This window comes from Martes martes (assembly GCF_963455335.1).
Source record: "Martes martes genome assembly, chromosome: 6".
NCBI classification, from domain to species: Eukaryota; Metazoa; Chordata; class Mammalia; order Carnivora; family Mustelidae; genus Martes; species Martes martes.
In genome coordinates this window covers 53,262,198-53,289,598 of record NC_137893.1, presented here as the reverse complement: position 1 = coordinate 53,289,598, position 27,401 = coordinate 53,262,198, and the positions used below count along the sequence as shown (strand labels likewise).

The window sequence follows — 27,401 nt, the reverse complement described above, 5'->3', positions numbered from 1 at the left end:
AAAAGTAATCTGAGTAATTAAAACAAAGCCTGAGTCTTTTCCCTTGAGGTGTTTTGCCAAAAAAGCAGCAAGAACAAGAGTAAGCTTCAAAACAAAGGATCAGAACACTGTTTACTCAGTAGGAAAGTAAATTCATATAATAAACCACTTTTTCAACAACCACCCTTGCGCGTTCTCCATCTTACACTTCTTCTGCCAGCTTACAGATATTTTGGGAACAGGAGTAGAAAAACATTATGAGAGATCACCTCAGGGAAATATTTGTAGTTGCTACAATGATGTCACGAATTACCTTCATGTCCACTGATGGGTCACCCTGCAGCAGTGTCCATTCATACTGGACGATGGCATGGTCATCCGTGCTCTCACGGCCATCCAAAACTACTCCGTCTGTAGGTAGTTGCAAGATCACATCCCGCCCGGCCTTGCTAAGTGGGGGCTTATCCTTTTCTGTGAAAGAAAATCAACAGTTTACAAGAGGGATGATCCCCTATTTTAAAAATAATTTATTTAAAGAAGTATCTTGTTGGCTAGAATAGATGTAATCCAGCAAAAACTACTGAGAATGTATAGCAACTAAAAGTCATTTTCTTACTGGTTTTCATCATATTCTCTTTACATAATAAACAATAAAATAGCAACATAGTAGGAATTTGGACTTCAACTATAACAGGTGCAGAAGAGGCGGTGTAGAATATCAGCTAGTGGCAATAGCTAGAACAAGGTGGTGGGTACAAGACCCAGTACTAGGCTATCCATTCTGGAGTAGTACTTTAATTCTCTAGAGTCAAATTTTCATTTAATTCATGAATAATTTAAGTTCAAAGCTCTATTAAATGAATTTATCAAAAAAAGACTTCTGAAACACATCTTTAAAAAAAATCCACATTTGATACAGATTTTTTTCCCTTATCCTCAAGTTTTTAAAATAGAAGTGATATAAAGTGTTCAGTGTGTAGAAAAATAAAGTTTGGAAAGTTAAGGCAAGTTCTTGGATTCATACAACATAAAACTCACTTAGAAAATTTTCCAGAATATAATTTTTCATCTTGGAACATAGAAAACATTCACAGGTTCTAACAACTAATTTTTATTTATTTATTTTTAAATTCTTTTTTTTTTTTTTTAAAGATCTTATTTATTTATTTATTTGATAGAGAGAGAGAGATAGAGAGAGCGAGCACACAAGCAGGGGGAGTGGCAGGCAGAAGAAGAGGGACAAGCAGACTCCCCGGGAGAAGGTGCCCCAAGCAACTGATTTTTGTAACAGAAGCTGGCACAGAGTTTCTGTATGATAGCAAAAGAAGTATGTATTTACGTTTGATCTGGAATGGTACTAAATAATTCAAGGCTAACTTGAAGTAGTGTTCACTAGCCACTAATCTTTAACTGATCACCGCTTTAGTGCTGACGGATAGAAGAAGCTTCATACAGAAAACATATCTAAGAGCAGAGTTGTGAACATTTTATTGATTTAGGCTTATTAGTAAACTTGCCCAAATGCACTTATATCTTAAAGAAACTTAGTAATATAACTGGGGGAAAAATCTATAGGTTCTTGTAATTTATCCTTTTTGGCATCCATTATTTCCTCTTTCCTCCCACGCTGAAGCTCTGCCCAGATTCTGGCCTGGATTCTTCCTTAACTTTCTCTGAATGCTTGCTGAGACACTGCTCTCTTCCTCCAGAGCCCCAGCGGCTTCCTAAGCAAACATCTAAGGGCCAACCCAGATAGCCCAGCACCTGAGGCTAGCAGTAATCCTATTTGTTTCTCACTAGGCAACAAATGTCACTGTTGACACACTACAGCTAAAATGACTTTTCTGAGATTCTAATCTGATTGGGTCATTTCCCTGCTTAAGAAAAACCCTTCAACAAATTACCATGACTTTGCAGATGTTGTCCAACCCTATCTTCTCATCTACTGATCCTCCAATACCCAGACACAGAGATCTTCTCTAAGGGGCTGGCAGCTCTTAGAGCTGTGGCTTTTCTGAATGAGAATGCTGTTGGTAGCCTCAAAAAGAGATGGCTTTTTTATTAGCCCATTTACAGGGAATAAGCACACTTGCTACAGCCGATGGTTACATTGTCTACTGAGAAGATGAGTCCCATTAGTTGTTGTTGTTGTTTTTGTTTGTTTTTTGTTTTCTACTATTTTATTTATATATTTATTTGACAGAGAGAGGCACAGTGAGAGAGGGAACACAATCAGGGGGAGTGAGAGAGGGAGAAGCAGGCTTCCCGCTGAGCAGGGTGCCTGAGCAGGGTTCACAACTGGAGCTGAAGGCAGATGCTTAATGACTAAGCAATCCAGGCTCCCTGGTGTTGTTTTGTTTTTTTAAAGATTTATTTATTTGAGAGAGAGAAAGAGAGAGAGAGAGAGAGAGAGAGGTTGGGGGAGGGGCAGAAGGAGAGGAAAGAGAGTCTTTAAGCAGACTGGGCACTGAGAGCGGAACTAGATGGAGCTGGACATGGGGCATGACACTGAGATCACGACCTGAGCTGAAATTGAGAGTCGAATGTCTAACTGACTGTACCACCCAGGCACCCCAAGACAAGTCCTATCTTTATAGTCATTTAAAACAATGAAGACTCATAATTCAGATTTAAATAAGCCACACAAGCAACGTTTGCCTAAAAAGAAATTTGTTTTGCCTTTTCCATCGCAGAGCAAAGACCTAGTGTCTGAGGTCTTTATTCTGTTTCTCCCAGGTAAAGAAAGAGGTGACAATTTCGCTACTAATAAGCCATTTTACAGAGAGTTACTGAGAACTTTCTTTTGGCTCTGGAAGTTTCATTGCTTTCCACACAATGGTTTACCACTTTATAATTCTGGAAATCATCTTATAATTTGCAGTAATACATTATAGTTAGCAACTATTTGCATGAAAATTTGTTTTAAAATACTTTTTGTAAGTAAACAAACTAAAATATACCTATACGATATAAACAACAATGAATGCTATATTTTTAAGCTCTCAAAGACGTAACCCCAAAGTCTTAAATTGGAAAAATTAGGTAAGTTCTGAAATATCCCACATAATTACACAACTAATTCATCCTGCCTCTCCTGGAAGAAGAAGAAGTTTTAGTTGTTCACTTTTCTTTAGGTAAGCTTTAAGATATGACATGAGCATAGCAAAACCCTCATATCTTCCAAACTGTTGTAATGGAAGTAAGAGAGATACATTCCTTCCTCTGTTCAAGTCTGGGCAAATTATGCTGCATAATGTATTCTGAAATAAGTCAGAGCTTATTTACCCAGGAACAGGTCTTAAAAATAAACAACAATCAGAAGAGGAAAGGAGTGTGCTATCATTTAAAAATATTTGACTCGCTGGGACACCTGGCTGGCTCAGTCGGTGGGGTGTGGGTCTTTGATCTCAGGGTTGTGAGCTTGAGTACCATGTTGGGTGTGGAGAATACTTAAAATCTTGAAGGGCTGCCTGGGTGGCTCAGTCAGTTAAGCGTCTAACTCTTGATTTTGGCTCAGGTCATGATCTCAGGGTCATGAGATGAAGACCGGCATGGGGCTCTGCACAGGGCATGGAGGTTACTTGAGATTCTCTCCATCTTCCTCTCCCCAACCCCCTCCCCCCACTCTCCCTGTCTCAAAACAAAAATAAAAACAAAAACCCACCCAACTTAAAAAAAAAACCACAAACTTGACTTGCTGATAAAGAACAAGATAAAGGTAAATTTGAATTTTCATCTTAAACTGTAATAAATCAATGTTAAGTACTACAGAAACACTGATTTCTTTTGAAAACTAAGCACACTTAGAGGCAAAATAAGACTCATACCAAATTTGAAGAAGCATATCAAGTTAAGACATTTTATACAGATAAGAATATTATTAAGTAATCTGATTTACAACACACTGCTGTGAACAAAGCCTTAATAATAACAAGGAGGTTTTGCAACCTAGATCTGTACTGTGTGGACACAAATGATATAGTGGAGGTTGAGAAATTAACAGAGACTCCTGAAGTTGGGACACAGAAGTGGGGCCAGACTAAGGGAAGAGGCTTAGATACTATGTGTCAAAATCCATGTGGTTGGTTTTTGTGATTTTCTTTTTTCATTGTGTCTTCTTCCTAATTGCAACACTTCAGGAAAATATTATTCACAACCCCAATATGACTATCATAATTTTTGGTGTGTATCATTATTGTCTTTCTCTGTATGAGCTGATGATAATAAGTAAGAGGTGCCATTTATTGGGTGATTTCTTTGTACCAGGCTCCAGGCTAACTGCTCATGAGCCTTAACGTCACTCAACTTTCACAAATCTCTGGGGTAGGTATTATCATCTGCGTCAGACTCATAAGGAAATGAGAGACAGAGGCTTAGTTGCCTAACATGATACAAATGATAAATTTGTCAGTTTGGATGTCAGCCCACATCTTTCTAAATATCCCCAAAGTACATCCAGTTATAGGAAATATAAATTTGTATCCTGAATTAGCCTACTAACTCATCACTATGTTCTATTTATTGATATTTATTCATATATTCCAGTAACATTAATAACATTAATAACAATAAATATTGCTATTAATAATAAATAATTATATTTACTTATATATTCTAGCAACATATCTAGTTATGTTACCACATAAACTTCACAGTTGCCACTTTAATTTTTAACCCCTGCATTGGACATATACTTTATCAATTTTTTTCACCATTATAAATAATGGCACAATAAATTTCCTGGCTCCTACTTTTTCTTTAGTATCGATCACTTTCCCATAAAAATATCCCAGAAGAATGAATGACCATTTTAATAGTGTCTGCTATGTATTTCCTATGAGACACTTGGACACGGCTCCATGACTCATGTGTGGCAAGGCCCTTTATGGCAGTTTACTTTCTCTCACAGAGCCTTCTAGTACACTGGGGATTAGAATGGAACCTAGATCTTTGGCTGCTGTGAGGAGAGTACGTTCATGTGTCTAAGGACCTTATAATAATTCCTAGCACCCAAATCAGCAGCTGTGACAAACATGGCTGATGGGTTCTGCCATAAATTTGTGCCATCTCATTCCACGTGCCCTTCATCACTTCATGATGTTTTTATTCATCTCAAATGGCCCCCTGACAAATTCTCTGCAAGAGCTTTTCTAAATGATAGTCATGCTCAGTTAGCCTCCAACTCTGTATACTCACAAGAGTTGGAAAAAACGGCAGTTCTAGAAGGAAAAATATAGAAGTTTCAGAAGCATAGAGCTTCAAGAGGTTAAGCATCTAGGCAATGCAATCACAGGGTGTGTGGGTAGATAATCTTTGACCTAGCTGCAAATGAGGGCACCTGGGGACCTGAGCTATATCCTTTTAGTAACATGTTGCTGGGGATCTGAAGTGTGAGTATGACAGTGTTTTCCAGAATGAGGACTGAGCCCTGTGGTCACACATTTTTATCCCTAACATCTACATAATTGAATTCCCAGACAAACATCACCTAGGGAAGGGAAGGGGAAAGAAGAAAGAGGAAAAAAAGTGACTCAGAAACTCCTACTACTAAACTTAACTTTTTAAAAAAAATTTTTAAAATTTCCATGAGCATATTCTTCCCTTGCTTATTTTCCTTTTGATTTCCCCTAGCTTATAAGAAACCTGGTGAGGTTGGTTTCTTCCAGATGTGGAGTGAGAACAAGAGAAAGGTTTTGTTTATTCACTGCTGGGATTTTTTTAGTCCAGGTTTGAGCAAGGAGGAAGAATGTGTGTGAAATAGCCATGGGGCAGGCTCAGGGATGTTGGTGGAGGTCCAACTGAAAGTGTCTCTTGCTTTTGCTTCAGGGAGGAAACTTTGGGGTTCTTTCCAATGTCTGCCTCAGGGCTGATCAGTCACAGGGTGGCTTTTGATGTCTGCTCCCCTGACAAGGGTCCTGAGCTTTCTCTCAGGTGGAGGTGAGTAAGGAGATGGGCCCTCCTGTGGGTATGGTTTGGACCTTCAGGTCCTAGAGACTCCAGATTTCCAAAGTGGCTGAGGCTCCCCCCCCACTCCCAATGTAGCTGTATCATTCTTATGTTATCATAAATCAAAGAGCAAAATGTAATCAAACACACAGCCAACCACATGTGGGCCCAATCAAGATTTTATTCCCTCAGTGGCTTTAATTTCCAACTACCACATTTTTTTGGTGCCTCTTGTATGGGCTTTGACTATCATTCAGGGCATCTGCCTGAAGTAAAAACCACAGAATGAAAAAAAAACTTCATTAACTCTTTAAAAAAGAGACGTGCCTTCAACTTTCTTATTTTCAATTAAAATCAAATCCCTTCCTATCCCTCTTTACAAAAGGGACTGTAGATCATGGGAATCAGTTGGACCCACTTCAAAATTTCTGACACCGAACTTCCCTTCTCATTTTTGTCTGATGAAAGCCACTGCACATGGAATCATGAGTTTTGAGAGCCAAGCTCAGAAACAGTCTTTATCTAATTAGATTTTGCTCCTGCGATTACTCGACACAAACCAAGACTTATAAAAATCTAAGCCTATTGAAAATCTGAGCCTAGGGGCCCCTGGGTGGCTCGGTGGGTTGAGCCTCTGCCTTTGTTGAGCCTCTGCCTTTGGCTCAGGTCATGATCTCAGGGTCCTGGGATGGAGCCCCGCATCGGGCTACCTTTTCAGTGGGGAGCCTGCTTCCCTTCTCTCTCTCTACCTGCCTCTCTGCCTACTTGTGATCTCTGCTTGTCAAATAAATAAATAAAATCTTCGATACAAAAAAATCTGAGCCTAAGATAAACTTTTTTTTCCCCCTTAGAGCTTTTCTCCTCCCTTAAATCGAATTTCTGTGAATCCTCTCAGATTAGCCTCAGGCTAGAAAAATTACAGAAGCAGGCCATGGTGCCCTCTCTGCCCAACCTTCCGGGTTTCTCAGAAACCATCTATAAAACAGGAGTCAAAGCCACTCCTCTGGATGCTCCCGAACTAAAATCCCTTGGAACGAGGATGCTTCATCTCTCACTTGACTGTACTGCCCAAGTGGTCTCCCGGGGGCCGCCACCCAACAGGTGCCAGGGCAGCAGGGCCCGGAGGTCTGGCCCGGCCTCCTCCCGCGGGGTGCTCACCCGTGCGCGGCGAGGCTTCCAGGTCTTCCCTCCGGCCGTCCAGGGCGCGGCTGAGGCTGTAGCTGCTGTAGCCGCGGTGCAGCGCGAACTTGCACACGCTGCGGCCGCGGGCGGTGCAGTTGAAGAGGTAGCAGCCGAGCGCGGCGGGGGCGGCGGCGGCGGCTGGGGGCGCGGGCCGCCGGGGTAGCTCCACCACCGCCACCGAGCAGCCCGGCTCGGAGCAGCAGGCCGCCACGCACTGCCGCCAGTCACGCACAGCCGCCGGCGCGCTCAGGAAGCTGGCGCCCGCGGCCAGGGAGTCCTTGGTGCGGATGATGGCGTCCGGCATGGCTCTGTAGCCGCCGCCGCCCGGGCCCGGGCAGCCCTCCTCGGGGGGCTCGCCGCCCGCGCGCAGCTCCAGCTCCAGCTCCTCCTGTGGCCGCTCCTGCTGCAGCTGCCGGCGGAACTCCTCCAGCAGCTGCTCCACTCCCGAGAGCTGCGCGTGCAGCTCGGACAGCGGCGCGGACGGCGGGCCGGACGCGCGGACGCTCGGCAGCCACAGGCAGAGCAGCAGCAGCCCGCGCAGCGCCCGGTGTCGCGGCGGCCGCCCGCGCCCCGCGCCCGCGCTCTCCCGGGCGGCGAAGGCCATGGCGGCCGGCGCTGAGGCAGCGGGCCTAGGAGGGGCCGCAGAGCGCGAGGAAGGCGGGCGAACGCGGGACCCCGTGGTCGTCTGGTGTGGCCGCGGCGGCCGCTAGGCCCCGGCGCCTCACAGCGCGGCCTCCTCGGGGCCGGGCTGCGCCCCCGAGGCCGCGGGCGCGCGGTCGCCGGCGGGAACCGCAGCGACGGGAGGCATAGCCGGCCCCTCCTGGCACGGCCGCTCGTACTTTGGAGAGGCTTCTGGGAACGCCCGCGCCTCTCTGCCCGGACCCGGGGCGCTCTCTGAGGCGGCCAGAGGGCCTCAGCGCGGATCAGCACCCGGTCTGTGAACAGTGGCCGCGGCGGGGGCGGAGGCGCGCCAAGCCCCGCCCAGCTCACCTTCCCCCGCCCCCGTGCGGCCCGGCCCCGCCTCCCACCAGCCCAGCGCCTCCCGCGTGCGGCTCCGCTCCTGGCTCGCGTGGACCCCATCGGCACACCGGCCTCTGCAGGCTCCTGCAAGCTGGGAGGGCGCGCGAGGGAAACCTGTCGGGTGGGTTTCTAGCGGTGCTGTACTGAGAATGCATGGGCGACCGCGGCCCTCCAAGTCTCGGCGGGGGATTGTGCCTAAACCCTCTCGGCTTTATTGACACGCGAGACCTGCTTGGGGAAGCTCAGATCTTTGTGACCTCAGGGTCTGGTTTAGAAAACGGTCTTGAACTGGGGGACCAGTTCAGACAGTCTTCAGTCCTTCACCTCCAACGTCCTCGTCACGTTCGGGTCCCCAGATGCACTTGGGTGCCACAAGGCGGGCAACGCTGTTGAAAAATATAAGTCAAGTAGTCACATGCAGTCGTATTTCCACAAACACATCCAATTATGAGGGCCTGATGACTTATCACTACATAGCATGCAGAGAGGCCTTCAGCTTGGATCATGCAAGATCTAGTGAAGACGTTTTCTATTTAATTAAATTTAGCAGATTACCTTTTCCTTCATGGAGATACGCTTGACATATAACATGTGAGTTTCAGGTGTACATAAGGATTCAACACTTGTATGTATTGTTCACGGATCACCGCAACATGTCACCATACACAGTCACAAAACTGAGCAGCAGTGTTTTGTTTTGTTTTGTTTTTAAAGATTGTGTTTATTTATTTGAGAGACAGCACGAGAGGGAGGGGCAGAGGGAGATGGAGGGCGAATATCAAGCTGACTGGGTCCAGCATGGTCTCACCGCCCAGGCAGGTGGATCACATGACCTAGAGATCCTGACCTCAGGGGAAACCAGGAGTGGGTGGCTCAACCCACTGCGCCACCTAGTGGCCGCAGAGCAGTAGTGTTTTAAATGGCATAATAAGGTTTATGAAAATCCGGTCCCATGGAGACCACACCTGAGTTGTAACTGACTGCCAGTGGCTTCTACATCTTTTTTTCAGAGTCTCTATTGATTCGTTTTTCTCCTGATTATGGATCATATTTTCTTGCTTTTTGGCATGTCCAGAAGTTTTTTTGATTGGATGCATGAACATTGTAATTTGTACATGGTTCAATGTCGTTTTTAGGAGGGAAAGAGAAAATAATTGGACAGAAAAATAGCAGTTTCTGAATATATGTATGGTTTTAGAGCTTATATTTGCTTTCAGATCTGGAACAGAGAATTATATTTGCTTTCAGATCTAGAACAGAGAAGGAGATAGAACTAGAATGTAAAAATACAAAAGAAGAAAAAAGAAAAATCCATTATTTCTTGCTATTCCATGAAAAGGAAAATTCATAGAGTTCATGAGATTGTGTATATGCATGACTCTGAAGCTGAAATATTAACCTCTTAGCCCTTCAGGGAGTGGCACACTTTGGGTTACAGGTTCTTCCACCTCTGAGATATTCACCCCACGCAACTGAAGCCACTTAATGATGTCCTTGACAGCATAAGGATTCCTTTCACCTTTCTCAGACCTCAAAGAGCTCCAGTAGGCTGATGATAAAGAGAAACTGTCATGGTGATAAAAATGGACCCTGAAGGTAGCATTCAAATCTTCTAAACACTAGCTGTGGTAAAATAATTATTAATATTAAAAATAAACACATGATAATAGGACATAGCATTAATTAACAATTGTAATGATTTCAAATTTTGCCAAGCAGTTTCTGGTACACAATTTCATATGGCCTTCACAGAGATCTTAAGATGGACACAGGACACTTGTTCCTGCCTTTTGGACAGTGGAAGTGAGAGGTCAGTACAGAATGAGACACAGCTCACATGTTCAATGGGGGAGATAATGAGGGACAGTGGGAGGGACAGTGTTCCTCAGGAGCATTCATTTCCAATCCTCCAACACTGCTAAAGATGGCCCCTCTCTAACTTCACTACAGGGTCCTTTTGAGAAAAGTGGAAATGCTTTAATGTGTTTACCATTAATATTGGTTATTTCTGGGGTGTGAGATGGGAATAGTGGAGAGAGATAGGCACTTTTTTACTTTATAAGACTTCATATCAGTTGAAATTTTTTAAATGAGGTCTCTTCTGCTGCAGTCATAATAGAGAAAAGGGGTTGGATTTAGCCTACGAAGTTAGATGAAAAATCCAGAAAAAAAAGAGAAAAAGAAACAATGTGCTTTGGACATCAGATAATAGGGAGCAGAGCACCAGGGAGAAGAGATACTAAGGAAGGGGTCCTTTTCACTGCCCTGGCTTCCCTTCCAGAGAGGGATTCCAAACTGCAGGGCTGGGAGGGGAACCCAAAGGGAGGCTGGCAATCTCTCTGAGCAGAGAAAATGGAATTGAGAAATCGGAGGGGGAAACCAGGTGGCTAGAATCCTCAGAGCAGAGTACCAGAGGGCAGAGAATTGCACAGAAAGAGTTCTGGGGATGTGCAGAGGCCCCCTCCCCCACCCCAAGCCTTCATCGGAATACTGGTCAAGTACATGCATATGAGGAAACTATCCAAGGCCAGAGAAAGAACCACTGGAAAGAAGCAGACAGAACAATTTCCCAGTTGCCTGGGAATAGTCGATGTTCTGGGCAGCCTGAGTGGAGAAACCTGTAATTCCAGGGTGCGGGGGCGGGGTGGGGGGTGGGAGGGGAGGGCAGGGGGAGGGACAATTGAGCTAGCAGGTAATAGACAGATGTTCATGCTTTGACTGTGGTGATGGTCTCATAGGAGCATGCGTATGTGAAGCCCCATCAGACTGTATACTTGAAGTAGATATAGCTTATAGTCTTCAATCACACTTTAATAAAACTCTGAAAAACCAGGTTTCATTGCATAATGTATTAGGAGGGAGGTTTGGGCTGATTATGATTTGTGATAGAACAAATAAATCATTTATCTCCAACTTCTAGTTTTTCTCCTTTCATTTTTTTTTAAGATTTTATTTATTTGACAGAGAGAGATCACAAGTAGGCAGAGAGGCAGGCAGAGAGAGAGGGGAAACAGGCTCCCTGCTGAGCAGAGAGAGCCCGATCCCAGGAGCCTGAGATCATGACCTGAGCTGAAGGCAGAGGCTTTAACCCACTGAGCCACCCAGGCGCCCCTCTCCTTTCACTTTTATCCCAAGTAAAATATCCTTGTTTTGAAAACCTAATATCAACACCTTATCGATGAACGAAGCATTCGTATGTGAGGATACATATGTCAAACACTACAAAACTAGGGCTAAAGAAATGAAAGAGAATCCCCGGGATTAGAAGGCCTGTGACACTCCCTGAAGCCTGAATCTCATACGACCTGCCAAATGGACCATCATTATACTATGATTCTGTAAGGACCTATTTAGCCAGAGCGACTCCATCTTTGTTAAAAGCCATTTTGTTGTTTGTGCAGTAAAACTGACCCTGCTCCCCTCCCCCAGAGAAACTTACTTAGAAGCAAGTCTGGGAAACCAGTAAAATATGGTCAGCTAGTTCCTAATAACAGAGCCCAGAATACAAGGCCAGGTTGTCCAGTTCTTGATAACAGAGCCCAGAATACAAGGACAAGTTGGGCCAGGTGGAGACATCCAATCAGTAAGAAACACACATACTTTTCCCCTAACCACCAAAGAATGTAAACCCCGCCGTTTGGGTGCCAACCTTGAACACCAATTCTTACCAGAGTAATAGGTTAGGTCAAACAGCTACTATAGGGTAAATTGTAATTCAATTGGCCACCTGCATGTGACCTAACATGACTACAATCTCATTGGCCACCTATGTGTGGCCAGACTTTTGCTCTATAAAAGGTAGTCTGTAAGATGGCCTCTTCGGAGCCGGCCCTGACTGGTCAGTCAGTCAATTCTTGAGCCTGTAAGCTGGAGGTGGTCGCTCTCTTCAGAGACGGCCCTGGCCGGTCAGTCTGACTTCTAATGCTTGGCATAGAATAGAACTTTGCATAACTTCCATCTTGTCTCAGTCTCGTTCCCCTGACCAATCAAACTTCTAATACTTATCATAAAATAAAGCTTTAAACAACTTTCACTTTGTCTCAGTCTCCTTTCGTTTAATAATTCCTCCTTGCCCGCACCACTTTCGGAGTCTACTCTGCCCACCTCCCTGGAAGGGGCAGCCCCAGCTTCCAGGTGCCCTGCCCCTGTCCGCTCAGGGAACCAGTAACGAGCGCCCCCCCCTCCCCCCGCCAAGCAGAGCCCCATCAGATACTCTCTGCCAGGAGTATCCAATACAGAATGGAGAAACATGGAGTCAGTGAGAACAGGTGAGCTCCAGGGCTCCATGGAAGGGGAGGATGGAGCAGAGAAACTGCTCAGCAGAGGACGAGGCATGGAGCAGTCCGGGGCGGGGCGGGGGCAAGCCAAGAACACACACAGCCCTGACACAGGAACAGAGTGAAGACAGAAGCTGCATGACAACTGTAAAGCCCCAGATGGCTTCCCGGAGAGCCTCCTTGCTTGGCCTTTAACTTGGGGAGCTTTTCTCCCTTGCAGACAAGTGATTCAGGTGTGGCCTGATTAAATCTCTGGGAGGGGCAAACAACAGAAACCCACTTCAGATCCGCTAGAGGTAAAAGGGCCGTTGTACATAAACCTGTGAGATGATTCAGAGGCAGGGCGGATGGGCAGCTGGGCCTGAAGGAGGGCCTAGACCCAAAGTTGGAAAGCTCTGAGCAACCGGGCAGCTGGTCTCCCTTCTAGGACCAAGCGGTCTTGGATGTCCACCTCTCTCTGCACCCACGACTCCTGCTTCTCTCAGTCTGGCCTTTTCTGCCCTCTTTGTGCAAAGCCTGAGTTTACCTCACCTCAATTCTAGGAATGCACGGAAACTGAGTCAGCGACACAGAAACAGAGTCCTAGGAGGGAGCTTCTGTTGAGTCTGGTTTGGTTCTGTGTCTCCCCCGCCCGCTCAGGGGCCGTGACTGAGGTGCAGAGAACATGAAGCAAAACATGGCTTCTGGCCCTGCCTTCCCTCCCCCATGGAGGAGGCAGTGAGAGAAAGGCAGTGGTAAGGGTAAGGAGCTGAGGAAATTCCTGGAAAGCTGTCTTCTCACTAACTAAGTCAATGCCCAGTGTTTGCTTGCATACTTCTTTTGATTTTTATTTTAACCTAAGAGACACTTATAAGGAGTGTTGTGTTAGGGACTGCCAAGAACTGTTTTGAATTCTGTGCAAACACTGACTTCTTGACTTACAACAACCTTATGCAGCATATGCCATGACTATCCCCGAGTTATAGTGGGTGGGAATATCCTACTTCACATAGCAAAGTCAGTCCATTTTCGGGAAACTCTATTATAGTCACTAGAAATGTTTTTCCTGGGGCCCCTGGGTGGCTCCAGTGGGTTAAAGTCTTTGCCTTCAGCTCAGGTCATGATCCCAGGGTCCTGGGATCGAACCCCACATAGGGCTCTCTGCTCAGCAGGGAGCCTGCTCCCCCCACCCCCCGCCTGCCTCTCTGCCTACTTGTGATTTCTGTCTGTCAAATAAATAAATTAAAATAAAAAAGAAATGTTTTTCCTTATATTCAGTTCTAGTCACTTTGTACTTGTCCTAGTTCATTTTCTGGGGTCTCTCAGAGCAATCTGTACCTTCTGCCAAGCGGCAGTCCTTCAGATATTTAAAAACTGGCACAACATCTCTCATGCAACTTAACCTGCTTAATATAGCACAGTCTCAAGTTCACGAACAGCAACACCTAGGCCGATACTTACTGGTTGTGTGGCCTTGGGGCAAGCCGCCTACCCTCTTTAAACCCCAGGTTGTTTATCTATAATACAGAAACAATTACATAACCTTACCTCTCACACTTGTGGTGTGGTGGGTAGGTAGGGGGTCGGTGTCAAGGGATGATGGGCGGGGTGGGGGGGGTGGGAGGGTCTGGGGGGCATGATGGGGAAGGGACGGGGACAGTGGGTGGGAACTGCCTGGCTCCCAGAGAGAAACCACCAGCAAAGCCCCTCTGTTGCTCACTCCCTCACCCTCCCTTTTGCACATGTTCATTTGCCTGTCAGCTCCACCATTTTCTCTGATATACCAAGACTTCCCAGGCTGTTATTTGCAAACATCTTTTGAGACCTTAGTGATGCCTGTGCCTTTAATTTTTGTATGTCCCGCATGTCCATTTGCTAGGCTTGCTGCAACAAAGTTCCACTCAAAGGGTTTTGCACTCAATTCCAGTGATGGAGGAAGAAAGGGCGTCCCGGCACCAACAAGCAATTCTCCAGACAGTAGCCAGGTAGCTTACAATTTAATTCCATTCTGACACTGATTAGGTGGAAATGGTGTTAGATCCTACAGGTCAAGGGGTCAATCCTACAAGGCTCCCTGACTCAACATCCTTCAGATGCCAGCAAGATTGTCAGATGCAAGTCCAGATTGTCACCCATGCTCCTGACTGACCAATAATCTCTTCAATGGCTTTCATTAATTTGTGAGAGCAGCTCACAGACCTCAGAAAAACATTTTACTCATTACATCACTAGTTTATTATAAGTGGACAACATTTTGAAACAGAGGGAAGAGATGCCCAGGGCAAAGTATGGGGAAGGGCACTAAGCTTCCATACCCTCTTCCAGAGCACCAGTCTCTCAACTGGTGTTGTTGGGACCACCAACTCAGAAGTTCTCTGTACCCCATCCTCTTGGGTTTCTATGGAGGCTTCGTTACATGGGTATGATTAATTAAACCATTGGCCATCGGTGATCGATTCAAGCTCCAACTGGTGTTCCTTTCCTGGATGTCAGGACTGACAGGATGAGGGACTGAAAGTTCCAACCCTCTGATTACATGGATGGTTCCTTTGCTGCCCAGGTCCCAACCTCTTTTTTTTTGTTTGTTTTTTAACATTTTTTATTTAAATTCAACTAATTAATATATAGTGTATTATTAGTTTCAGAGGTAGAGTTCAGTGATTCATCAGTCTTTTTTTTTTTTAAGATTTTATTTATTTATTTGAGAGAGAGTGACAGAACACAAGAAGGGGGAGGGTCAGAGGGAGAAGCAGACTCCCCGCTGAGTGGATAGCCCCGATGTGGGGCTGCATTCCAGGACCCTGAGACCATGACCTGAGCTGAAGGCAGATGCTTAACTGACTGAGTCATTCAGGCGCCCCTCATGAGTCTTATATAATACCCAGTGCTCATTATGTCACCCAATTCGCCCATCCCTTCAACCCGCCCCCCCAGCAACTCTCAGTTTGTTTCCTATGATTAAAAGTCTCTTATGGTTTGTCTCTCTCTCTGGTTTCATCTTGTTTTATTTTTTCCTCTCTTCCCTTATGATCCTCTGTTTTGTTTCTTAAATTCCACATATGAGTGAGATCATATGATAATTGTCTTCTCTGATTGACTTATTTCGCTCAGCAGAATACCTTCTAGTTCCATCTACGTCATTGCAAATGGCACAATTTCATTTTTTGATGGCTGAGTGATATTCCATTGTATATATATACCATATCTTCTTTATCCATTCGTCTGTTGATGGACATCTGGGCTCTTTCCATAGTTTGCCTATTGTGGACATTGCTGCTATAAACATTGGGGTGCGTGCCCCTTCAAATCACTACATTTGTATCTTTAGGGTAAATCCCCAGGAGTGCAATTGTTAGGTCATAGGGTAGCTCTATTTTCAACTTTTTGAGGAACTTCCATACTGTTTTCCAGACTCCAGCCCCCTTCATTACAGCATGGTCCTACAGTCTGCTAAGGTATGCCTATGTCCAGGGTGAACCACTAGCAGAAAGAGGCTTTACCTGGAAAGGAATATTAGGGAGAACTTTTCATCCTGAAATTCACAACTCCTTGAAACGGTTGATGAGTGTGAAGACATGTTGGGACAGTCATGCGGTATCAAAGTCTCTCTGAATCTCTTGACACTTTGGGGCCACAATGGGAATGAAAGAACAGGAGCAGCAGCTACTGTCAGACACTAGGTGGGCTCTGGAGTGCAGAGCCTTGCATCCTGGCACTGGAACCGTCTTCCGACTAAAGAGGAAAAAGAAATTCCCACCAACTCTTTTCCTCATCATTTAGTTTTGGCTAATCTCCTCTCTCTTCTGTCTCATCAGCAAAAGTAATGTCAAGAAATGCCAAAGACAGCAAAGTAGGAATGCATTACGTCAGCGGCACACAAAGCTCTCTTTTTACTCAGGTGCTGATCTTCCCTCTGATGGCAAGACCTATAGAGTCTGCATTCCCAGAAACAAAGGCGACTCGTGAGCAGGGAGGCTCTGCCCAAAGGTGGAGGAAGCAGAGGAGGATACATTTTTCCTCCTTTTCTCTAACACTTGCTTTCCTGGGCCTGCCCTGCCTCCCACCTCCCCTCAGCTCAGCTTGGGCGACATTCCCCAGCTGAATCCTGCTCTGTCCCTGTCCAGACCTGTAGCCCTTCAACAGCAGGCTCACAAAACCAGAAACAAGCTGGCTGAGTTCAAAACCCCAAGTGTCCATGGAGGCCCAGCTTCCTTTAAGCCGTCGCTGTTGAACCCTAATTTCTAAAATTGGTCACCTGCCTTCCTCCCTGTTCACCACTCCCCTTCATGGCTGGGCATGCCGCCTAAACTCCAGCCAGCTGGGCTGAGACAGGTAAGTCTTCCTCGGGCACACATTCCACGGGGCGGGGGGGGGGGGGTGGCTAAAGGCAGACCTGGGGGCCTGCAACTCTGTGCATGGCGTCCCCTATCTTGGGAAGAGAGCAACTGGGCCCACCATGCTCCAAGTCTTGGTACATACATGCCCTGGGTTCTGGCTGCTACTGTACCACTCACAACATGGACCCTTCCTGGACAGTGGCCCCTGTCTGACTCCAGTATGTTTGGATGCTGTTATGCGGTAAGCTTACCTTTCACTTCAAGGCCCATGCAAAACAGAGAAGACTTGGGGCGCCTGGTTGGCTTAGTGGGTTAAGCCTCTGCCTTTGACTCAAGCCTGCTCCCCACCCCCCACTCTCTGCCTACTTGTGATTTCTGTCAAATAAATAAACAAAATCTTTAATAAAAATTCTTAAAAAAAAACAGAGAAGACTGAACATTAGTATTTTTCTGAACAGCTCAAAGAGTTGCATCATTTCCTAGAGCAGTAACATTGCTCCTTGTTAAATCAAAGATGGAGTGGGTTCTTTTTGTCATCAAAATCTTATCTTGGAAGGGCCTGGGTGGCTCTGTCAGTCAAGCGTCTGCTTTTGGCTTGGGTCGTGATCCCAGGGTCCTGGGATGGAGCCCCATGTTGTGCTGCATGCTCAGTGCAGAGTTTGTTTCTCCATCTGCCCCTCCCTCTGCTCCTGTACTCTCTCTCTCTCTCTCTCTATCACACACACGTTCTCTCTCTCTCAAATAAATAAATAAAATCTTAAAAAAAAAAAAAGGAATCTTAACTTCGGACTTCAAAGAGAGCCCCAGGAACTGTGGCTTTAACCCCAGAGCTGCCAATTTTTCGAAATTGCTACACTTCAGTTTGTGAGGTCTGGGTGAACCTGGGGAGGGCATTATGAGGATGATGACAGCAATGGGAAAAAGAAATGAATTTGGAAGCCTAGAGCAGTAATATAGGTAGGGGACTAGTCAGTGGGCTCTGACGCTGTCTGGCATGTAATAGTTTTCTCTGTCCATCTGTGTCTCTGTTTTTCACTGTACATATATCTGATTTTATTCAGAAAAAGTGTATAATTTATTTATAGTTTCATTCACCATCGAGGATATTCCTGACAAGAAAACTACCCGCTTGTCAAGACATTAATGAAAACTGAAATATCTACTTAAAATTTTTAAAGACTTTTTTTGTTGAAATGTAATATTCTTGTACAGTAAAGTGTATAAATCTTTTAATGGTCAGCTTGATGTCTTATTAAAGGTGAACTGCATCTGCATAATCACCTGTCAGATCAAGTTATAGATCATTTCCCAATCAGGGTCTGCTATTCTGACTTCCATTACCGAGGATCAGTTTTGTTGATTTTGAAATTTACATAAATAGAAACACAGAGTATATTTTCTTCTGTGTCTGACATTTTCCTCTGGATTTCCTATCTATGGGAATCATTCATGTTTTGTGTAGCAGTATACTCCTATTGATCTCTACATAGTGTTTCATTTGGAAATATATCACATTATTATTTATCCTTGCAACTAAGCCAGGTGCTATAGGGCATATTAGTATGTAAACAGATAAGTTAATTCCCACATGTCACTTTGCCGTGTGGCCTTGTACCTTTGTGTTATGACATCTAGTCAGTTGGCAGGGCAGACCTGTGGTTTCCACACAGCAATAATTTATCCGCACAAGGAAGTGTGTGTGAACACATAAACATTTCTCACTAAACCAAAATAAATATATCCCTAGCTCATTTTCCTGTCAGCTGAATTTTAAAAAAAATGCCAGCAGTCTCTCCAGGTCCACCTGACATGGGGGGGGGGGCGCATCTGATGGAAAGAGCGTCAGAGTAAAACCAACAGGCCTAAATGATCGTGAGCAAATAGCTTACTTTTACCAATTTTTCAAAATGACCAAGTCAGCACATTGCAGGGCCGGATCAAGGGCCATGGGAGGAGGAGGCAGAGTAAAGGAAGGGTTCTTTTTTTTTTTGAGATTGTATTTATTTGACAGAAAGAGCGAGAGAGGGAACACAAGCAGCGGGGGTGGGATGGGAGAGGGAGAAGCAGGCTCTCCACTGAGCAGGGAGCCCGATGTGGGGCTCGGTGCCAAGGCCCTGGGATCATGACCGGAGCCGAAGGCAGACTCTTAACGAGTGAGCCACCCGGGCGCCCCTAAAGGAAGGGTTCTGAAGCTGAAGACTCATTAGCTTCTCAGTAAAGCCGCCTGTGGTAGAAGACCGTGTATTGGATTGGCAGTCAGATCGTCATTAATGTCAGTTTTTGCCAGCAAGGGTTGGTCTAACGCTTTAACTATGTCATGGTCCAGAGAAGAAACCTCCGATTATGGAACAACTATTATGACCTAACAAAGATTGTTGAGTACATCATGCTATCCTCAGAGAGCAAACAATTTTTTTCATCAAAAACCTGGGGGAATCCTAGGATAGAGCGCAACAAGACAATACCCCACCCAGGATGTGGATCTGAGACCCCGCCCCCCTTTAGGAGTAGACACTGGTTTGCCCCTCCCCTCACTGCACTATTGTGCTGCCTGGACTAGCCTTCACCCTCTCCACATCAGAGTAACCCCAGCTCTAGCGTGGGGTGTGAGGCTCAACACTAAGAAAGGGCATCATTTCTGTGTAGAGATGGATCTGTGGACAAGGTCTTGGGTGAGACCCATGGCGCACCTCTCCCAAGTCTTTACTAGACTTTGTCCTCTCCCACAGCCAGAGGCAGCCTGCTGCACACTTACTTTATTTCATAGAAATGCCAAAGAAGATCCAGACTGAGCTGATGAAGATTACTAAAACAACCTTGGAGTTTCCCAGATGGACGAAGACTTGGGTTCTGAGACATTTATTGACGGTGCTAAAACAAACAAAAAGTGAAAGTCCTGTTCAACCTAAAAAAATACCTTCCTGATGATCGCCAGAGGGAATCCTTGCCAGGTAAAGGGGCTTAAGAATCCACTTAGCCTGATGAGCACTGAGTAATGTATAAAATTGTTGAATCATTATATTATACATGTGAAATTAATATATTCTGTATGTTAATTATATTTCAATAAAAAATAATAAAATACCTTCCTGAGCTCCTACTTGACCCAGGCAGTCCAAGTCACCCCCAAATTTATTAATTCATGATGTGGCAGCCACTCTATCAGATCCTGGTGTCTAAGGAGGAATGGGGGGCTGTGCCCTGTCTTCATGGAGCTCATATTTCTACTGAGGGAGACAGCTGATGTCTGTCTGATTATCATAAAGTGTGACATGTTCACTGTGGGCAGAGCTTTTTGAGGGTGGTGCTTCATTTTGAACTGGGGGTGCTTCATTCTCTCTGGGGGAGGTGGAAAGGGCTTCCTCAGACGTGACTTTAATGCTGGTTAAAGGATAAGTAAAACAGAGGAAGAAGAGAAGGCTGGAAGCACAATGTAGGTTGTAGACTTGGGGATCACTTAGCAGTTCAAGGTGACTGGATCATTGGTTATCCGGGAACGGGGCCCCTGCGTGGAGGGAGGGGGATGGAAAGGAGCACAATGGGAGGGCCTATGGCGGTCACTGCCTCTCCAGTCCACCAAGAACTCAGTTAGTTGACTAATCCGTCAAATCAATTGCATACCCATACTCCTATCCACACAGGGAAGGAAGGCATTTGACCTTTAAAGAGAGCAACCACCTCACCCTGCTCATTTACCTGGGGGTTCCAGCACTTTCTCCCAGTGTTCTAAGAATTCCCTGAGCCAGTGATTGCAGTATCCCATGGAAATTCTCCTGAAATAGTCAGCCAGTCCCTTGTCCTTCCACTCTTCCTTGATGCCTCTGGCTCCAGGGTTCATGACTGTCCGGGTCACGTTCATTGCGTCAAAGAGGAGGGCCATCTGTCCATTGATGTTGAAGCACCAAGATGCAGTGGGGCACCGTTCTGCTTCATGCTTACAACACAGCTGGTTGTCCAGGGTGGGAGGATCTGCAATCCACGCACAAAGTCATCAGCTTGGACTCTTAGCTCCATGATCTCCCGCAAGGTCCAGCGTGTCTCCGAGGTGGGGCCAATGTTGAGTTCTTATACAGAAGCCCCTTCCCTGCACATGCTCCTTCTCTCTCTTGTTGACTGTCTCCCTCTCCCCAGCCCCCTCCCCTACTTATCCCTGGTCATGCTGTTCTCCAGTTTTATGTCAGGCAGGATCATCCTGAGCTCTTGCCCCACCTCTCCCAGGGTCTGGGTCAGTTCTGTTCATGCTTTGGTGGCATTTACCTTCTCTCCCAGGAGACCCAAAGGGCTGACCTTGCTGCTGTCACTGTCATACTGAAGGAATGGCTTTTTATTCACTGATCCCTGCACTTCTTACCAGGGGTGTCTAGGTCTGGATTGAGATTTGACAGTGAGGTCAAGGCAGAGAGAGTGAGAGTATCTGTGAAAGACAAAGGCAGCAGGAGCCACAAGATTCCCTCTGAAAGGCTTACTGCAGAGGGAGGGGAGGGGGATCTCCATCCCAGCCCCCTCACTTCTGCATCCTTAGTCCCCACCATTTATTGTCTGAGCTTTAAGAAAGTACTATGATGTTACCTGCCATAGACCCTCAGGGACACATACTTTTACCAGGAGGATACATCTGACAAATACTTTTAGTGACATCTGTCAAGTTCTTAGGTAGAAAAATTACAAGACTGTCTGTCCTCCTGGGACTTAAAATCTAGCTGACCAGACAGGACTTTCAACATAAAGGAAAAAAAAAAAAAAGACACTGTAGGACACATGCCAAACTCATGATGGCTCCTGGAATAGAAGGTGGGAACTGGCAGGAGAGGGAGAGCTGCCCCATGGGAGCACTGTACAAGGAGAGTGCCTTAGCCTGGGATTCCGGTCCTTCAGAGCACATGGACAGGTTGGCACTTGCCTGAAATATGGGGAAGCCCTTTTCTCCTGTCTTCTCTCTCCCCAGCCAGGTCCCAGGTCCCAGGAGACTCATGGCCCACTGTCTTCCGGGCTTGTACCAGCAGCGGCAATAACAAAAGAAAACTTGCAGTATAGGATACTGGTGACATTCCTGACAAGGGGCACCTTTGGATAGCACACTGCAAGAAGTGGGTGTGGGGCACTTCCCAATGTTGTCATACCAAGATGGCTGACGGTCCTGCAGGAATCTGACAAAAGCAAGTAGTGCTGAGGTAGAGTTTTGTATGTGTTTAAAATAAGATTACTCATTTAAGAAAAGAGAGAAGATGTTATAAAGCAAAGTTCACTTGAAAAAATCCCTCTCCACTCTCCTCAAAACCACTTCTGGTGTAAGTGGGACCATTGGCAGTGAAGTGAGTTTCTTTCCCCTCCCCCACTCTCCCATGCTGCCACCAACTTCTTGTCTTCCCACACCGCCTCTTCTTCCCTCCCTAATCTTCCCATTTTCTCCTCTATCTTCCCACATTTTCTCCCTCTCCCCTTTCCCACCCCCTTCCTTGTCTATTGGATCTCTTCCCTCATAACTGATTGAGATTTGCACTTACCAAGTGCCCACAGGTTAATCAAAGTAGCTGGGGACATATGGCACCTGGTCTATCATCAAAGACAGGTTGACAATCTTGAGTCCAATAATCCTGTTGGAGCCAGGACTTGTGGACCCAAGAAAAGCCAAGTAGTTTATTATTAGAGAAAGTCTTGGGGTTCTGGTTTTTGAGTTGTGCAAATCAGTCCAAGAACAAAGCTTTGGTGTCACTGTGACATTTCTCGTGTCATTTTTCTCTTGAAAGTGCCTCTGAAGACTTAATGCTTTTCAGCCTATTCCCCCCTCACTTTTACAGCTGTCCCCTCCCATTCCATCCAACCATCTTAGCCAGCTCAGGCTGCTGTAACAGAATTGCACATGTCAGGCAGCTTAGAAAGCAAGTGTCTATTTCTTACAGTTCCTGAGGCTGGGGAGTTCAAGATCAAAACACCAACAGATCCTCTGTCCAGTGAGAACCCCTTCCTAGCTTGCAGAGGGCAGTTTTCTCCTTGTGTCTTCAACCTGGTGGATTGCAGCAGGAGACAGCAAGCACTTCCTTGTCTTTTTATAGCCAGCAGTGAGAGGCAGTCTCCTATCCTACCTAATTACTTCTGAATGACTCACCTAATACCTTTATGTTGAGGATTTCAACAAGAATTTCGGAGGATAACAATGCAAAATACCATCTGTCCCTCCTACATTTAGGTTTTTCACTGTGTGCCTGGCATTCTGCTGGTTATTTAAAATGCAAGTCATACCCATTTGGTGATACCTTGTGAGTCTGACACTAGGGCTTTTCTGACGTCCAGTAAGTGGGCTGCACCACTGACCTTCCTTTAACTAGATCAAATATGTTAGAGTCAGCCATCAGTTTTCAACCATCTACCTGGAGGCCACCAATCAGGAAGTCAGGGGGAGCTCTCAGGAGCTATCAGGAATGTCGGGAGCCTGCCTGGTTGCACTCCACAAGGACCCGGATCAAACCAGCCAGACCCAAGATGGTGGGTGCCAGGACAAGAAACCCCTGACCAAACAAGAAGAAAAAGCAGGAAACCCTGCATCACCATACCAAGTAATAAATATTTCACCCCTAGTTAACAACTGTCAGTAATGATAGAAAACCAACCCCTGTGCATTCTCTCTCTCTCACTCTCTCGCCCACTCTCACATTTTGAGAGAATCTCTCTAATAAACTTTCCTTGTGCCATTCATCCTCTGTGTTGAATGTCTGTCCTTGAATTATTCTCAGGATAAGACCAAGAACCTTCAGTGACTCCTTGGGATGGGTTAGGTCAAGGACCCCAGGCCCAGGGTCTGCCCAAGTCACCTGGCAACAAACAAACTTGAAAGAAAGTAACCATAGACTATGTGTAGGGCTTTCTCTCTGGGAAAAGGGGATTATTTGCCCAGACGACTCAGGGTCAGTGTGTCTGAAGGGGTCTGGAACTACATCTAACACTCCCGACTAGTAAAATGGATAACCTCTGTCTGAGAGCACGTTTCCACCCTGGTCTGGCAGAAGGACCACAGATTCCTGTTGGAGCATGTTCCGTATCTGGTATGCTACTTGTGGGCAGGAAGGGTGACTCATGCAGCTGCTAGAATACCCAGCGGGCTGGGCCCATGAACAGGCTATGTGTGACTTTGTCCATCCTAGCTTATAAAGGGGCCAGCATTTTCCACAGTCACTGAGTGAGTCTGAAGTCCCAAACCTAAGCCTAAGCTCTAGGCAGTACCTTGAGTCTGTATGAAGACATAAACAGCAATGGTAAAAGTGGGTACATAGTAAACATGAGACACTACACATTTACTCTTGTTTGTAATTCATTGTTTTTTTTAAAGATTTTATTTATTTGTCACAGAGAGCATAAGAAAGGGGAGCAGCAGGCAGAGGAAGAAGCAGACTCCCCACTGAGCAGAGAGCCCGATGAGGTGCTCAATCCCAGGACCCTGGGATAATGATCTGAGCTGAAAGCAGACACTTAGCCAACTGAGCCACCCAGGCAACACTGTAATTGTTTATTTCCAGAAAAATTGAGACACAAATGACATACAACATTGTATCAATTTTAAGTTTACAACATAACGATTTGATGTCTGTATATTTGCCATTTGATTGAAAAGACAATTGCATAAACACCAATGATAAACCTGTTTGGTTTAAGAGGTATGTGGGTTTAAAATATATAAAGAGGTCATCTGTATAACAGTGATGGCACAAAGAGGGAGAGGGAATCAAAGGATAACGGAGCAAGGTTGGTGTGACTCTGAACTAGACTGGTTTAGTTGGCCATGCTAACTGTAATCCCCAGGGCAAGTACTTAAGAAAAAAAAAATGTAGAAGAGGAAATGAAACAGCAAAGGAATGAAAATATTTAAGAGGCAAGTGGTTTATTGGACGTAGACCCTGTGGAATACGAAAGATGAGGGAACCAGAACCATCCAAGGAAAAGCTGTTGATTGCTATGCAGGTTTGGATATCACCTTCAGAAGAGAAACTCTAAAAGAGAAGCATAGCAGAAGGAGCAGACCCCCACCTGTGGCTGTCCATTAACATTCCTTACCTGCTCCTCATCCATATTGGTTTCCACACTTCACCCTTGAACCGCCACAGTCCCAGACGCACGGGTTTACCCCGCATGCGTGGACCCCTTGACTCACACTGTCGCCCACACTGACTCCATCGCCCTCATCCACTGCCACACAGGAGAGTTCTGGTTTCTCCACATCCTCTCTAGCACTTGTCAGTGTCCTGTCTTCTCGATGCCAGCCATGCTAGTAGATGTGAAGTATCTCTTTGTGGTTTAGATTTGCATTTCCTCGGTGGCTAACCATATTAAGGAATTTTCATGTGTTTATTGTCCATTTATACACTTCTTTGAAGAAATGCATACTCCAATCCTTGCCCCATTTTTAAACTGGGCTATGACCTCCAAATTATCCTATGTAAGAGTTCTTTATACATTCTGGATACCAGTCTTACCAGATAGACGATTTGCAATTATTTTCTCTCCTTCTGTAGGTTTTTTTTTTACTTTCTTGATGGTCTCTTTGAAGCACAAGTGTTTTAAATTATGAGGAAGTCGATTTAATCTTTTGCTGTTGTTGTTACTTGTGCTATTGGTGTATTTAAGAAGGTGTTTCCAAACAAGCTCACACAGATTTATTCCTATGTTTTCTTCTAATGCTTTCATAGCTTTATCCCTTACATATATACCCAATTTGGGTTATTTTTTTGTGTATGGTGTGAAGGGTGGTAGAATATGGCACCCTCAGATTTACTGCTTTGACTCATTCTTTATTTTGAGAAACAGCTCATGCCTGTCTCTGAACTCCCCTCCCACCCCCGCACCCCCGTCTGTCTAAAGACAGATACTTCAAAAGGAACTCACATGTCAACAATCTCCTGGCAATTAGGATTTAGTCATCACAAGAGTGGAGACTAGAAGTCCACAACACACCTAGATAGATAGCTCTGTCACAAACTATTATATCTCTTATCTATTCTTCTGAGGGTTCATTCATCTTTTCTAAAAAATCAGCTACTCTCTCCTAAAAGTCCCACATCCCTGCTCCCCTTTTCCCTATTAAATATGCCACTTAATCCTGGCTTTTAAGCCCCCTTGAGGAGTTACTAATTTTTCCCTGAGTATCTCCCCTGTGTACATGAGGTATATATTTTAATAAAAATATATATTTTATATAAATTTTGTATATTATATATATATTTTAATAAACTTAAGTTTGTTGAAAGGCAGAGGGAGAGAATCTTAAGTAGGCCTCTCACGTCCCTGAGATCATGACCTGAGCCAAAATCAAGGGTTGGAAGCTCAACTGACTGATTCACCCAGGTGTCTCGCCTTGATTCTTTTTTTTTTTTTCTTTTTTTCTCGCCTTGATTCTTAATCAAGGATGTAATCTCCATAGCATCTCCTGAATCTGGCAAAAAAAAAAAAAAAAAAAAAAAAAAAGGATGTAATCTCCAACAAGCAGGGGGCCACCTTCTCTCCACCACCCTCCTGTCTTCCCAGTATCTGGTGTTCTCCTAACAACTGTTTCATAATTATATTCGGTAAGAGACGATTGCTGAGATTACTCAGTTCACAGACCTGAGGCAGATGGTGGAGGTGTGGATGGGAGTGTTGAAAAAGCAAACAGAAAATGAAAATCCTTATCTAGACTTGGGTCCTAAAAAGAAGTTGTTCCCAGATCCTGGTGTTTTCAGTTTAATGAAAACACTTTGTTCTTTCCAAATTTACTGATCGTCTGTCATGAATAATCACTAACCATTTTCTGGGACACACAAGCAGATAAGAGATGGGCCCATTAGCAAGGAGCTCATGAATCAACAAAGGAAACACACACACAGCCCAATTAGGACACAATGGGACACTTTCTGGGCTCAGAGCTTTCAAAGCTCAGAAAAGGGGTGATGGATTCTGTCTAGAAGAGGTGGAAAGTCTTCATAGGAGGTGATTTTTTTGAGTGAGTCTTCAGGGATTATTAGGACTTGACCAGGTAGTGCTTATGGAGAAAGAGAATTCTAGGCAGGGGATGAGCATGAACAAAAGGCCAGAGGCATAACTGTGCACTTAGATTTCAGGAATTCCAGGTGACCTATCCATCAGTTATTGGGGTAGGGGATCTGCCTGCAGTGGGGGTATTGGATGGTGGGGCCTAGTGACTAGGCCAGGAGGACAGACCGTGAATGGGCCCTGAGTTCCCTGGAACCTTCTACAATGCGAAGGCACAGTGAGAAGACAGCTCTCTACCAACCAAGTAGCAGACCTTCACCAGACACCTACCAGAGACTTGATCTTGGACTTCCCAGAGGCCAGAACTGTGGGAAAAAATTTTCTGTTGTTTATAAGCCACCCAGTCTGTGGCAGTTCGTCACAGCAGTCTCAGGGGACTAAGATAGGGAAGAAAGGAATTAGAATCCTAGTGTCTGTGATACCAGGTACCATTCTTCTGGAAGGCAGGACTGGTGCGGAGGAGAAAGGCATCCTTTCCCAAGATGCTCACGCAGTGTACATACTGATGCCCGCACAGTAGATCTAACAACGTTTGGGGAAGGCATCAACTATGTTGGGAGAATAGTGTCAATGCAGGGACAGGTCCCCACAGTATCTGCTCCTGTCTAATAACCTAGCCGAAAACATTAAGCACGAAGCAGAAAGTACACAAATATTATATATA

At 45.3% G+C, this 27,401-nt stretch overlaps 1 protein-coding gene across 2 annotated transcripts in view; it reads right to left on the bottom strand.

Moving 5' to 3' along the window:
• Positions 1 to 8,050, bottom strand: part of LRP11 (LDL receptor related protein 11) — a 45,664-nt gene extending 37,614 nt beyond the window's left edge. Inside the window, exons 1-2 of one of the 2 annotated variants that reach the window (XM_080805306.1) lie at positions 7,084 to 8,050; positions 293 to 450 (exon numbers count right to left, since the gene is read on the bottom strand). In XM_080805306.1, the coding sequence (XP_080661432.1) occupies positions 293 to 450; positions 7,084 to 7,711 (786 nt within the window). In that variant the 5' untranslated portion in view covers positions 7,712 to 8,050. The remainder of the gene's footprint in view (positions 1 to 292; positions 451 to 7,083) is intronic. The other variant, XM_080805307.1, reaches the window with a different exon arrangement.
• Positions 8,051 to 27,401: the final 19,351 nt, after the last annotated feature.